Raw genomic sequence first — 14,248 nt, forward strand, 5'->3', positions numbered from 1 at the left:
AGTAGGCCATAATATCCACAGTAAGTCACTAAGTACGAAAGAAAACAAAACTTACCCTGAGTCTAACACATCCTCGGCGTGACCCTCTCATCATCTTGTCTTTTGACTGAAAAAGCAAAAAAAACACATCACTGGATTAACAAATATGTTAAGAAGTGCAAGGAGGAAGTTATTCAAGGCAATTAAGAATAAACCATGTTGGTATAATGCTTTATTGACTGATTGAATGATCTCTGTTACAAACTAGGTTTGTTCTGACACAAAAGAGAGGACAACACCATGGTATGACAAAGTAATACTTCCAAAAAATAAGAATACGGTACCATGCTTCAACAAATTTTCAGAGATATGTTGAAGAAATAATTGGAAGATGCAGTCTGCACCTTTACAGAAAGTCAGCAGATATGAAGAAAGACACTGATTAAGGAATACTAAAAATTGGCAGAGTGCTGATTTACATCTACCTCCTGCCTCTCCTGCTCTCGGGAGAGCGCCCATATAACATGTTTCTGTCAGAAAGTTCCCTATAGTCATTCCCCTTCATACATACATAAATGTCACATCCAGACAAGTTTCTAAGTCTTATTTCCTGCTTTTATTCCAGGAGTTAGAAAATCCATGTCTATAGCCATTGAAGTGATAACACTGCAGACCAGAAACAAGGATTCCTCTGTCCAGAACCAGGGCCTAAACCTATAGCCTAGCTCACCTTGCAGCTAAATTACTGAATCTCTTCTTTAGTAGCTCTGTTTGAAACACCCACTAACTAATTGTAAACATCCCACCCACTGCTAGCTCAAAACTGTGATCTTAATCTTTCAGCTATTCCCAGCACTGCCTAGGGTAGATTTTGTCAGCACGTGTCTGCCAATGCCATGTTATTGGGCACTACTGGCAAGCCCAAGTAGTACACACACAAACCTATTGAGATAAATAAAAAGGAAAGAAAACATCTGGAGGAATCCTAAATATTTTGTTTTCAGATAGATGCAAAACATCTTCTGGTTTTCAATTACCTCCCCCTTGTTATTATTTTTTAATGATAACTTTTATGCCATCGTAACCTTAGCTACAATGTCTTTAGTCTTGCCTAATACAACCCCTTCTCTGTCACCACCCAGATACAAACTACATTCAGGTCATGGAAACATAGGTAATGCTGTGGTGGCACGAACTGGTGCTCTTCCTGTCACATCTGGAACACGCTCTTCTCTTCACCAGGATCCTAATACCTCCATGTGCACAATGTATCACTGTGATTATGACCAGCCCTATTTTCACTGGAGCCACTAGACAGTGAAATCTTATTGATAACAGTGGGAAAAGACAGGGGGCAGAACTATCAGCCTTAACAGCACTAAGTTATTCCTCATCTGCCGCACATCTGAGAGACAGAGCTCCAACAGAGCTATCGATGATAGCTGCTTCTCCCACAGAAAGCCTGAGGCACTCACGGCAAGGCCTGTTCACTAGAGGTAATTTACAAGCACAGCACTCCGAGCTTCAAATGAAGTGAAATTTTGCTTCTAATGAAGTGAATTTTTGCTGGTCTCTCCCTCAATTCGGTCTCTAATTTACCAAAGAATCTTCTGAGTGTTAGAAACCACCAGTATCACTCTCCCTGTTCTCATATTGACACGGGTTAGCTGATCAAAACGCAGTGGGTGTAAGGACTAGCAGGGCCTCCATAATGTATTCTACGGATGTATGACTTCTTTGTAGATTGCCTGCATGAAAACTTCTACATAGGGAAGATTTTTTTCAAATTCTTGTTTTGTTTTGTTTGTTTTTTGAAGTACAAGACCAGAGGAGTATCTACAAACAAAGCTACTCCAATAATTTTCTGTCAGAACTTGTATATACCTGGGACACACCTCACTAGAGTACACCTATACCTACTCGTAGATTTTCACTATTCATTGCCGTGAGTGAGCTCCTAAAATGGGAGAGGGCTACTGAGAGCTTACTGCTCCCTCTGGTGGTTTCCCTCAGAAATACTGGCATGATCTCAGCAGGAAAAAAAAAAAAAAAAAAAAAAAAAACAGTAGCTGGGCTGCAGCTGCAACTCCAGAGGAAAAGGAAAGAGAAAAAAAGAGTCTGCAGAGCACAGGGTGGGCACCAAGCCTCTGGGCTTGTCCTGCCCGGATCCCTGAGCCAGCCAAGGGGAGATGGGAGCCAGTCCTACAGCAAGGGAGGGCAGGACCCCAACAACCCCAACCTGCACTGTGCAGGCTGAGCATCAACTCGACCACAAAAGATCCTATAATAGCCTTTTTTACTTGTACATCACATTTTAATGGAGTAGAAATTGAGTTTCAACTTGATAATGCTTAATGTTCTTAGTCTGAAAAAAAGATTTACAGGATAAATCACGGGTTCAGCGTGTGGTCCTGTATACTTAAAATTTCCTCATCTTCAGACAGAGCTTTAATTGGTTAACACAATTACAATGAAATGGCAAATCTAATTCCTTCTACCTAAGCAGCACGAGTACCTGCCATTCTAGGATCCGAACGAAAGCACGCAGCTGCCCTCACAAATCGAGCTGTATCCTCACAGCAGAACTGAGCAAATCTTTCCAAACATGGCTCATTTGACATTCTAGATTTGCCCCCACCCACCAGTAAGATTTTATAAAATGTAAAATTTGGACAGCTTGCCCTTAATATTTTCTGCTTTTACTCTTTGGCTGAAGGGGAAAAGATCAGGCATTGATCAAGTATAAGACATACTATGTCAAATATTCTTGAATAATTAAGGGGGATTACAATAATCCCATAAGTGTTTTGAGGAATGGTTCCACATCAGGGAACAAAATCTCTGACAGCTGAAAGACTTGTGGGAATAGCTACCAAAAAGTCACATTTTCCTTTCTTTTTACATATGAAGTCTCAACACGCAGCTATCTTTTTTCAGTGATCAGTTTTAAAACTAGGGAAAATGACATTTTCAATACAATTCCCATACACACTGTACTGATTTTGATGATAACAGACTTGAATAGGTTACAAGCAGGGAGCAAAAAGAGATAAATCTCACCTGAGGCTCAAATAAAAATTCATAAAAATGAACGAAGATATACAGTATTACTGCAGGGGGAATGTACATATCTGCCAAATAATCTGGCCTTTATTGGTTTCTTTTTTACGTCCACACAAAGAAGTTTGATAAAGTACAGAACTGATCTAATGTATGGCATTTCGGGTAACCTACAACTTCTTAGAGAAATTAAAATAACTCCCAGGTTTATTTTAAAAACAAACAAACCCAAAACCAAATGAAAACCCCAACTTCTCCCCTTCTTTTTTGGATTTATTTCCTTTGAGTTTCTGAGCTGTCTGGGAAGTCTGACATTTCAGCACAAAACCCAGCTGCTGCCTGCCCCCAACACCTCTCGGGCCCCAGTTCTGCGGTGCCAAGGTGCACAGGACCCGCAGAGGTACCTTCTTCACTCACATGGTGCTGCCAAGGGGATCTCTAACGTAAGCACACTGATGAGCAATACCATTTGTGTCATTTAATTCCCTTTAGGGAGGGGGAACATGGAACAAGCTCTATTTATAAACGCTGATTTTTGCAGTTTAACTACATCTGCAGGACAACTTTCCATAATAGCTATTGTTTTCACCAAATGCAAAGGCAACCCTTGTTTTTCAAGCCAAAATAAAACCCGATGAATTAAAAACTTAACATGCTGTTCCTGTAGCTCCCCGCTCTCAGGAGGGCCTCCTTGAGCACGGGGACAGCAGTAACACCCAGCCCAGAAGAGCTGCAGCTTCTTTGACCCCTCCAACCATTGTGGGTCAGGCATGAACGACAGGGGACAACGGCAGCACCCCGAAATTGCTTGAGATCTCAATTCCTCTTGAATTAAATTAAATTTGCTCTGAAATTAAAACTAAACACAGGCAGCTGGTGTACCTAAAGCTTTGACTTCTGTGGATGCAGTCATACAGCAGGAACCAAAACCTCAGCTACCACCAAACAGCAAGTAGAAGCAAACACTTCCAAGAAGCATCGTACTTCTTAGGTGTTTAGAGTCTCAGTTGCATTAAACCAACGCATTTCTTGTCTGGTAGTGCACATGAAAACTTGCACTGAAACAAAGGCTGCAACAATTAATTTCCAAGAAATTACACACAAAGTTCGACTTGCTTTTTGAAAGGAAAGCGTAGGCAGGCATCTAAAGATAACAACAAACACTAGAGGAAAAGTTGCCTTGTATCTGCTGGAAAAGTTTCCTCCCAGAATAAAAGTGCTCATTAGGCTCAGTGAGTTTAACTGCCCCGCTCTCAACCTGCACCAAGGAAGCTTTTAAATCCTTAGGAACCTTACATTAAACTGTAACCTGTGGAAAAAAAAAAAAAATATATATATATATATATGTATAGTCCAAACTGCTAGTGGCTTTATTTTGCACACCATAGTAACAAAGAAAATAACAAAACCTCCAATAGATGAGATTTTGCAGGTAAGTGAACAGATTTAGTACTGAACTGGTTTAGTATTTTAGCTCTGCACAAGCAAAACCTTTGGATCCATACTTAGGAGCTGACCTGCTCTCTGTTGACTCCCCATACCATACCCTCTTCATCTAGATCCTCCACAAGCCCAGACTACACCCGTCAGATCAGTAGGGCAGGCAGCATGGCTGGCTTCGGGGGGACAGCCGACACGCAGGTCAGGGTAATAAGTGCAAAATGAACCCATCAAATGTTTCCAAACAAATCTGAGCAGGCACAGCATGTTTCTACCAGATGAGAAATGCCACAGATGTGCAATGCACAGTGGTGAGCAAGTACTGGGAGACCTAAAACCAGATGTATTGCGTAAATATTGCAGAGAGCAGTATTAATTCAGCATTACTGAAAGCAAGTCAGGCAGCATCACATAAAAATCACCTGTTTGGTTCCAGGAAATAAGTACTGCTCTAGTATTTGAGTAAATTTATTCCCCAGGAGGAAAGCCTAGCACTAGTGTCAAGCATTAAACCCGAACTATCAAATTTTAAGGAAAAAAAATTAAAAAATCAGATTTTGGAAAGATCACGTTTCTAAAGATACTAGAAGCTGTAACAGGTCTTAAGTTCCATACATAATTAAGCTAACAGATTGATGTAGCACTTGCAATTTGTTGGATTTATTTCCCAACTTTAATAAAAAATTCTACTGCAGGAAGATAGGAAGGGATACCATGCTGGCTGGCAGAATCCTGCACCTATGGCCAGCAGATGGAGAAACACCTGCTTCTCCTTCTCCCACACCCCTACCCTACAGGGAGATGCTTAGGGACACAGGAAAAGAAGGATAAATTGGTTTTGGCTCTTCTAATGCTTACTGAAAGTATATCTTTTTTTTTTTTTTTTTTTTCTGGGAATTTTACATGTTACTGTCATAAGGGTATGTACCTTCATTGGTACAAGCAGATTGTTATTAATTAAATTATAAACCTGTAATAATTTATTAACTGCATGGAAACCTTTGAAACAAACAGTTGAAACTAGGTACAAAATTCAATCTAGTGTTGAGTAACAGCCACCTTATTATTTTTAACATGTGAATTCAGAATTACCTTCCTTACCATACGTAGTTTGCAGACAGTTTTGTCTGGTTTTATTCGACTCACTGAGCTGGTTGCAGTGCATGGGACAGATCAAGCTCTTGCAGAAAGAAGTGTCACATCAGCTCAGAACGGAAAGCAGAGGCCAAAAGCAATGTTGGTACAAAAGCAGAGCTTTTTTTTCCTGTTTTCTTCAGATTTTTGCACACAGCTGTTGGTTGAGAAACTGTATTTGCAAAAAGCCAGAAAATGTATTCAACTGAAAGGCACTAACAGAGGGGCACTGAGCCATAACTCCAGCTTCAGAGGCATCATTTGAAATCAAGTTAACGAGGTTTGTTCCCAGTTTACCACTGAAATGAAACCAGAACAAAATCTGAGCCCCTCTCCTCAGTATGTGGATCGTACACTCCACGAGCACTTCTTCAAGGCAGCACCTCCAGCATTCAAGTTGCCAACTAGCAGAAATCTTTCAAAAGCACGAGGGGGGGAAATATTCTTACAACACCACAACCGCTTCCTCCTACAACGGGTTTTGCACAGATTTTGCTCCTGAAAGTGACTAACCAGTTGGTGTATGTTTTCAGAAGTATTTTAATGAAACAATTAACAGAAACAACAACAGCGTACCAAAGCCATTAATCTATCCTTCAGGAATTTATTGGTACAAGAACCATAAAATGATTGGAGGCTACCCAATTTTGTTTCAAGAACACAGACTCTGGAGTTGTCACATACATCTTTTTTCTCTTTCAACCCTCATTCACTACACCAGGCAGTGTTAAAGTCTGCAACAGCTTCAACAGTTCTCCTTTCAATACTGTCATGCATCAGATATCTACAAAGATTTAAAATATTTTAAGGAACTGACCTTCCTATCTACTGACCCTGGTCTTAGCATTGCTTGCACAACTATGCCAGTTCAGCTGTTTGTTATACAAGTAAAATATTTATTTAAAGAATACAGTTAAAACAATAATTTTAATCAGATTTTTCAACCCTGAGGGGTTCTCTGGATTATTTCTATGGGATTCCCAAGGGTAATCAAGGCTATAGCTGATGTGTATTTAAGGCAGCACTGCTGCCAGAAAACACAAACAAAAAGCAAATCGCGTTCACCTCCCTCTCCCTCCCCAGCCATTTCTTTGTCTTCATGCTATCTGCCAGCACAATGCCAACACACGTTTTTATACTGACAGGCAGAAAACAAACTACAGAATGGATTCAACTGAAAAAACAAATCAGCAGAAAGTTATTTTTCAGCTGGAATCCAGCTTAGGGAACAACTTTACAACTCTTGTGACAAGGCAGAAATGATCTATTTGGAGGCTTTTCTTTTAAATATCATCCGTGCCTCCAGCTACAGCCTGAAAAAAGTGCAGTGCATCAGGAGACTTCTTGCATCTGCTATACCTCCAAAAGGAAATATCGGTGGATTCACAAATCAAAGAATATTGAGGGAATAAAAAGTCCTTTGTCAAACCGATCCAAAATGGGATAGTCATTTATTTCATATCTTGCTCTTTTGAAAATAAAACCAAACTGAACCAAAAACAAACAAATGAAAACAAACAAAACACCAACCACTTACTGATACTAGACAATCATTTATTTGAACAAAACCATGCAAAAACAATCAATATTTGGATGACAAGTCCAGGTCATATTCTCTGGAATACAATTGCATTTGTTTATGAGTGATATAAGTAAATTTGAGTGATTTTTCTCTTTTAGAAGAGGAATGTACAAACACAAACTACAGAAGAAGAAAATGAAAAAAAGCAAACAATTCGGCATTGTAAAAAAAATGTAACTGCAATTGAATTAATTTGTTTCTGATGGATGTATTCAAAACACATTTAGGTTAACATTTACTCATTCTACTAAAAGAAAGACATACTAACTTAGCTGCAATACGGTTGTGCACTAACTCTGAATGATCATGGCGCATCAAGGGTACTTTTCTGCAGTCTATTTTATGCTACTATGAAAGAAGATTAAAATACAACTGTGCAGGGACACATCTCTGAGCAGATCTACATGTACTTTTCTGGGTCTCTCTCTAAGGAAGAGTTCAGCTGCCTCAGAAGTTGTTACCTTGCAGCCTTCCCCAACTCTGCTGCCAAAGGTTAAGTGGCTCTTGGACCTACTGGAGAAAGTTCCTGCATGCGCAACTTTTTGGATTGCAGTGGGCTAAGGAGTCTGCAAGAGGTGATGAGAAGGTAAAAGCCGATCAGTTAACCATAATCTCTCCTATCAGCAAAGCTGTTTCCAGGTTGCATGTTTATGAGCCAGGTAGAAACAATCTCGGCGCGCCCCACCCATGCATTGCGCTCATCGGGAAGGGCCAGTTTCAGGCTCAAAACCATTCAGCTGCATGTACACAAACAGACTAAGACAACAATATTGCTTCCGACTGAAACTGGCTCAGAAGGAACAGAGTAATCGATCTTATGTACCCTATAAAGCCTTCATTTCCAAATACATGTGTACATACACAGAATCATAGAGGAAATCAGGTCATTTCCCCACACACATAAGGCTCCCAAACCTGCTACCATTCCAGATTGATGTTGCTTACTTACCACAGTCTTAAAAACTAACATTCCTGAGTTGTTACTCTAAAACTGAAGGTGTAGATAGAGTACCCCAGTACCTTCCCAGTGCTCATATCAATACTGGTGAGGCATGTGGTCAACCTGGGACCTGATGCGAGTTCCCCCTCCAGCCCTACCCTGCAGACCACGCAGCCCCATTAGCAGAAGCAGCCTGCCTGCAGCAGGACCCCTTCTTCTGGCAGCGAGTCTTTCACTACCTTGAGTTCAACACGACACAGGACACACACCCTCAGGTACAGGAATGAATTCAGGTATCTAGAGAATGGTGTAACAAGTACTTCACAGATGTGCAGAAAAGGTTGATAAAGAAAGCTTTCTGAAGTAAATCTTAACTGAAGGGCTTTCTTGGCGGTAAAGGCACAAAGCAGAGACCATGGTTTGATTTCCTGATCCCAAGCTGAACTTTTAGGGCAGGTGGTTAAAAAAAAAAATAAATCTTTAATCTGTGAACTAAAAGTCATTGGAATAATAAAAAACATAGTAAGTTATATAGAATAAAGGGGTAATGCATATGTAGGGATACCTAACCATAGGAAATAAGGAAATTTAAGAACTGGTACTTATTAAACTGGCAAAGACCAGACTGAAAGTGAACGCAGTATCCAGAGTCATGACATGCCCCTTCAGGAGTCATCAGCGAGTGTTTCTATTCCTGCAGCTGAGCATAAAATGACTTTGCACCTTGGACCCTTACTTAGACTACCCTCACTAATTCGGCTCGATCAAACAGCTGGCATCTGAACAGCCATTAAAGAGCAACTATAAAGGCACTTTTATTTCTCTGTCATATTCCAGATCCAGAAAGGATTTTTAATCGATGTGAATCAAAGCTGCTGTACAGTTTATAGCTGGCTTATGCTGAGGGGTACAAACTCCCAGAGACAGAGACCTAAGCTCCTTTTGAGCAGCGCTGGAAGCTCAGATTTAGGGAGCAGAGGTTTCCCATGCCGTGCTCGTGTACCTGTGCCTTCACAAACAGGGAAGGGCAGGACAGGCACCCCGAGCTGTTGTTTGCCATAAACCTCCTCCAGCTCCTGACAGGCTGAGCGTGCACGTGTGTTACGCGGACCGATAACCCGATACACAGACCGAGCGCCAGCTCTCGCTCCACGCTGCCTAAACTTAGCAATGCACGCAGGGCCCTGCCAGCCGCCTCGTTTTGGGGCACATCCTCAGAAAACAAAAAAACAAAAACAACAAGAAAAAACAAGCTGCGCTGTTAAAATACTTGTAGGAATTTTGACTCCAGCCGCCGGCCAGCAGCCAGCGGCCAGCAGGGAGAAGCCTCGCAGCGCCTCGCTTCAAAACTTCGCGGCCGGGAGCCCCTGTGGGGACATTGGGGGGGGAACGGCGGGGGGCGACCCGCGGCTGAGGTAACGAGCCCGGGGCGGGGGCAGGACCGGGGCGAGGGCTGCACCGGAGCGAGGGCAGGACCGGGAGAGGGCACTGAGGCGGCCGGGACACCTCGGCGAGGCTCGGACCCCGCAGGGCAGCGGGGCGAGGCCGCTCCGGGGCGCGGAGGAGCCGCCACCGGCCCCCCCCGTCCCGCCCCCGCCCCGGTACCCCTCGCCCCCAGCCATCAATCACCCCGCACGGCCCCGCCATTGGCTGCTCCTGCCGCCTCCTCCTTCCCCATTGGCCGAGCCGGCCGCTCGCCCCGCCCCCATATCCCCTCCCCGCCCTCACCTCCCCCCCCCCCCCCCCGCTCCTCCAACGGGCTCCCCGGGCTGGGCTGGGCTGCCCGAGCCGCCCTGCCCGCCGCCGCCCCTCACCGTGTAGTAGGAGAGGAGCCCGGCGTTGTAGTCCAGCACGAACCAGCGGTACTGCCAGCCCTTCATCACGTTGGTCCATTTGCTCAGCGGGCCCTCCATGATAGACGCCATCTTAGGCACCGAGCCGCGCGCGCCCCGCCCGTGCGGTGAGGGGAGCACAGGGCACAGGCACGGCGGCGGCCGGCAGGGGAGGGGCGGGGCACGCAGCGAGGGGGCGGGGGCAAGGGCTCGCTGCCCCTCCCCAGGGGGCGGGGCTAACGGCTGCCGGGCAGGCGGGGCGCTGTGAGGAGGCGGCCCCCTGAGGGGGGGGGCCGGGGTCTCCTCAGGGCTGTGGGGAGGGAGGGAAGGGAGCGACGTCGCGTTTCGGTCGCTGAGTTGGGCGTTTTTCTGTCAGATAGAATAAATGGTGCTGCTGCCTGTGGTGGTGTGGTTGTCTCTGAGCCCCTCTGCCCCTCAGGGCTCTCCAGTCAACGCCAAGGTTCAGGGCGTCCCCTGAAGGGGCTCCGTGTCCAGGGCGTGTTAAAAACATCCAGGGCTTGAGGTGAAAATCTCAGTCTCGTTTGGCACTGAAGTAACCTTTTATGGGCAAGGCTCATTTAAATGGGACACAGCTTTCCTGCGGGCCGATCCAAGAATGTGGAATGAATTCCCCAGGAGCTATGGACAATCGTAAATCTCTGGCTAAATGCAAGGCATGTTCTTTGGCACGGGTCTGCTCGAACATAAATGCGTAATTCCACTTGTACTTCAGCACAAAAACTGCCAAGGCGCATTAGAGACACTCGTGTTCCTCCCTGAGGACAGACAGCGTAGCAGCAGAAGTGGTGTTTGTTGTATGAACTTCTTTCGTGGTTCTTACAAGCAAATATAAAACCTTTTTTTTTTTTTTCCCTCTCTTTTAATGATTTTAATATGAAGAGCCCTTTATGGTAGGGCTGAAGTGGATATAGTGTCATACAATACTGGACCTGTGTACTGAATTCAGACAGTTTTAATAGAAAAATCACCACAGCTTCCCCCCTTGTGAAAAAGCATCAGTCCAAGGCAGAGTATCTATGTTTGATTGTAGAAAATAAGAAATACTCCAGTATTTCGAATTCATCCTCCCATTCGCATCACATTACCTAGTAGTTTGTTTCCAAGTGGCGTTTATAGCATTGACTTTGTAATGCCCCTTGGAGTCAGCTGGTGGTGTGTTTATGCATAGTGGTGCCGGTTTAATCTAGCTAATGTACAATTCAGTCTTGAAGCCCAGTTTGTTCATTTTGATAACGGTCCTTTTTCAAGCTCCATATGACCTCAGAGGTCTGTTTTCTTCTTTAGTTTCACTGACTAAACAAAGCACGGCTGCCTAGAGATTATACCCAGGCAAGCAAAACAAAAAACATCAGATGGTGCCAGAACATTACTAGTACTACCATGTAAAGCTTCAGTTGGACTGGAGCTTTATTATCTCAGATCACAACTTTCACTGCATCGTACCACAAGCTTTGAAACTATGCAAAGAGCTTGCGCAAAAAACTCTTGGCTTAACTGTGAAAGGGCTGTCTGTAAGCAGAACGCTCTCAATGAGAAATTCTCAACAGAAGAGCTTTCTATTCACCTTGGTTTGCCAGAGGCTGAAACTGCTAAACTTCAGCATGCACTGGAAATCTTACTTGTTCTTTGTTCTCTTTGACTTTTTTTGAGGGGAAGTGTGCCAAAGACTTGCCTTTGCTTGAAAAAAAAAGCACATATACTTTAGCTAGCTCAGCTTGACTAACAAAAGCCCTGCGGTAGATGGAGAAGTTGTGTTAGCAGGTGTTAAAGGGAATTCATCTCGAGATTTCTTTTAAAAGATAGCATGGATATTCTCTTTAGGTGATTTGGCAGAGATAGGAGGATCGTTATTTTTAATAATAATAAAGTAAATAAATACATATGAAATTATAGTCTGTCATTAGCACTCAGGTTACAATATCAAATAGTATTCTGAACTTTCTTGACATGCCAGGATGATGTCTGTGTATATCCAATTATCCTACATATTGAACGTAATGGTGTTGTTGAAGGGACTAGACTTGGTTTGCTCCTTCCGATCAAGACTCTAGGTGTACATTCAAACAGTTTTGAGAGATCAGTGTAAGCATTCCTTAATTGTAAGCAATTAACAAAATGAAATCAGCCACAACTGTGAGACAACTTGCCTCTATATGCTCAGTATATTACATGGTAATTACCAATAATTTTGAATAAAAAATACTTGAAATAGAAGTAAGTTACTTCCTTAACAGAAGAATTTAGTTTGCCCTAAAATGTTCAGTCTGTATTCAATTTGGAACAGTTACAAAAAGCTGATATTTTTTGTAATTATAGACAGTTTTATTGTGATGTTCTCCATACTTTGCAAAACTTGAATTAGAGCAGTATGTCACTGTCTTTAACATTAAGTAGGGTGCTTACTGTCATCTGAGAGGATTACATATTACAGAGATCAACAGAGCCAAGCAGAAAGCAGCAGCTGTTACCTGGTGCTGCCCTTGTTCTGCTCCATCACTGCTCCACCAGCTGCAAATCTTGTCCAGCCTCATTCTCTTGCCACACCAAGGCCTGAAGTAAGTAATTTTGCTGGGGTGTCCTAGCCACAAGGCTCTACAATGCCCATTAAGTGCCCTTCAAAGTATTCAGACTGTCCCAGCAAGAATGTAGTGGGAAACCTCAGATATGCCCAATCCTTACTGTGTTTTCTGGGACTTCTCAACTTCCACCCTACTTTTTTCATTTGGTCTATTTTCTTTACCTGTGTCAAAGCTTGTCCAGTGAATTGCATCTGTTATTTTTTTTTGTTTGTTTTCTTGTTTGTTTGTTTTTGTTTTCTGGTCGTTGCAGTTTAATTGTGTATGGTTTCTAGCCAAGAGGAAGACACTGCTGATTTAGGATAAATACCAGTGGACAAGAGTAGAGGGACAGAGAAGCAGGAGTATACCAAAGGAAAGTCTGATGCTTTGAGGGCGAAAACGCTTTTGTATTGTAAATTTGCCTGAAATTATAGCTGAGCTAACTTTGAAGAACCTTGGTGCTGGCTGAAATTGTGTGGCTTGTGGGTTTCCTTAAGGGTGTCTGGCAGTGTGACTGGCAGCAGTGAAAGCAGCTCTGGCTTCTCCCAACAGCTGCAATTGCTTGGGGGTTCTGCAGAACATAAGGAAGCCATTTGAGGAGAGAACAAATGACATTTTGTTTCCCTTTCCTTACCACTTCAGGAATAGGCTGTTAGTTTCATTTTGTGTTTCTTACCCTATTGGGTCATGGTGTCACCAATGATAACAGTCATTGTAATTAAGAAATTATGTTTTAGCCTGATGGTGGATGACTCTTTTTCTGCTTGTTGGTAGCAGATAGTGTCTTTTATTTGTACCTTCAGGAAAAACAAAAACAAAAATCTTAGTTTGATTTATGTTACATACACACTAATAAATTATGAGTAAGAAGAAGATGAAGCCTTCTGCACCATCTTCAGTCTCCTGCTGCTGTCCTGTAGAGGTATTTTCTGGTCCCTCTGCGCATATACCAGCCACACTAAGAATGGAAACAATGGCAGAGCCTGAACATTTTTATTTCCTCAGAATTATGTTTGGTTCAGAAGATTAGGAAGAGGAATATAAATAGGAGAGAATCACCTTTACCTGACAAATAGTCATTCTTAAAAGAGGATAATTAAAGGAAATTAAGTGTGCCAATAAGGGCCATCATAAGTAGATTTTCTCAATAGATTTATTATGCTGTCACTGTTTTTAATACAAGTGCTTATTAAAAAATCATCATTTAAAGTGTCAAGAAAATAGTAGTTGGTTCTCTGTCTTTCTAAGGCAAACATAATTGCATCTTGAGCCTTTCTTGCCAGTATCTATTCCTGTGCAGTCCCAGCAAATAAAAGCTATTAGCAGTAAATTTTCCCAGTCCTGTCCAATTTCTTCTAGTTTTTCTCCCATCCAAATGAATTGTTGTAAACTCCTCTATGTCAGGGTTGAGGACAGGTTGCTGAGGACTAAGCAGACCTTTCTGACTCTAAGTGACTACATGTTAGCATACAGCAGAAGAAATTAAATTACTATGGGTTGAATGGAATTAAAGTTCTTGGGCCTGAGAATCCCTGTTCTGTTTCTACTTACAGCTTAGAGCTGTGTTGGGTTTGAGTTTTCTCAGGAGAAGGACTTCTCTTGCAGAACATAATAAAGATCAGCCTTACTACTGTCCAGATGCTCTTCCTTTTGTGGCACATTTGGAGCTGCACTGGAGAGTTTTATGACATTGGAGCTGTTT

At 42.8% G+C, this 14,248-nt stretch overlaps 1 protein-coding gene across 2 annotated transcripts in view; it reads right to left on the reverse strand.

Moving 5' to 3' along the window:
• The window catches only part of OSBPL9 (oxysterol binding protein like 9), a 60,296-nt gene extending 50,141 nt beyond the window's left edge, over positions 1 to 10,155 (reverse strand). For both annotated transcript variants that reach the window (XM_068689678.1, XM_068689677.1), the window contains exons 1-2: positions 9,950 to 10,155; positions 56 to 106 (exon numbers count right to left, since the gene is read on the reverse strand). In XM_068689678.1, coding sequence (XP_068545779.1) covers positions 56 to 106; positions 9,950 to 10,060 — 162 coding nt within the window. In that variant the 5' untranslated portion in view covers positions 10,061 to 10,155. The remainder of the gene's footprint in view (positions 1 to 55; positions 107 to 9,949) is intronic.
• Between the last annotated feature and the right edge of the window lie 4,093 nt (positions 10,156 to 14,248).

Source organism: Anas acuta, chromosome 8, assembly GCF_963932015.1.
Source record: "Anas acuta chromosome 8, bAnaAcu1.1, whole genome shotgun sequence".
Taxonomy (NCBI): domain Eukaryota; kingdom Metazoa; phylum Chordata; class Aves; order Anseriformes; family Anatidae; genus Anas; species Anas acuta.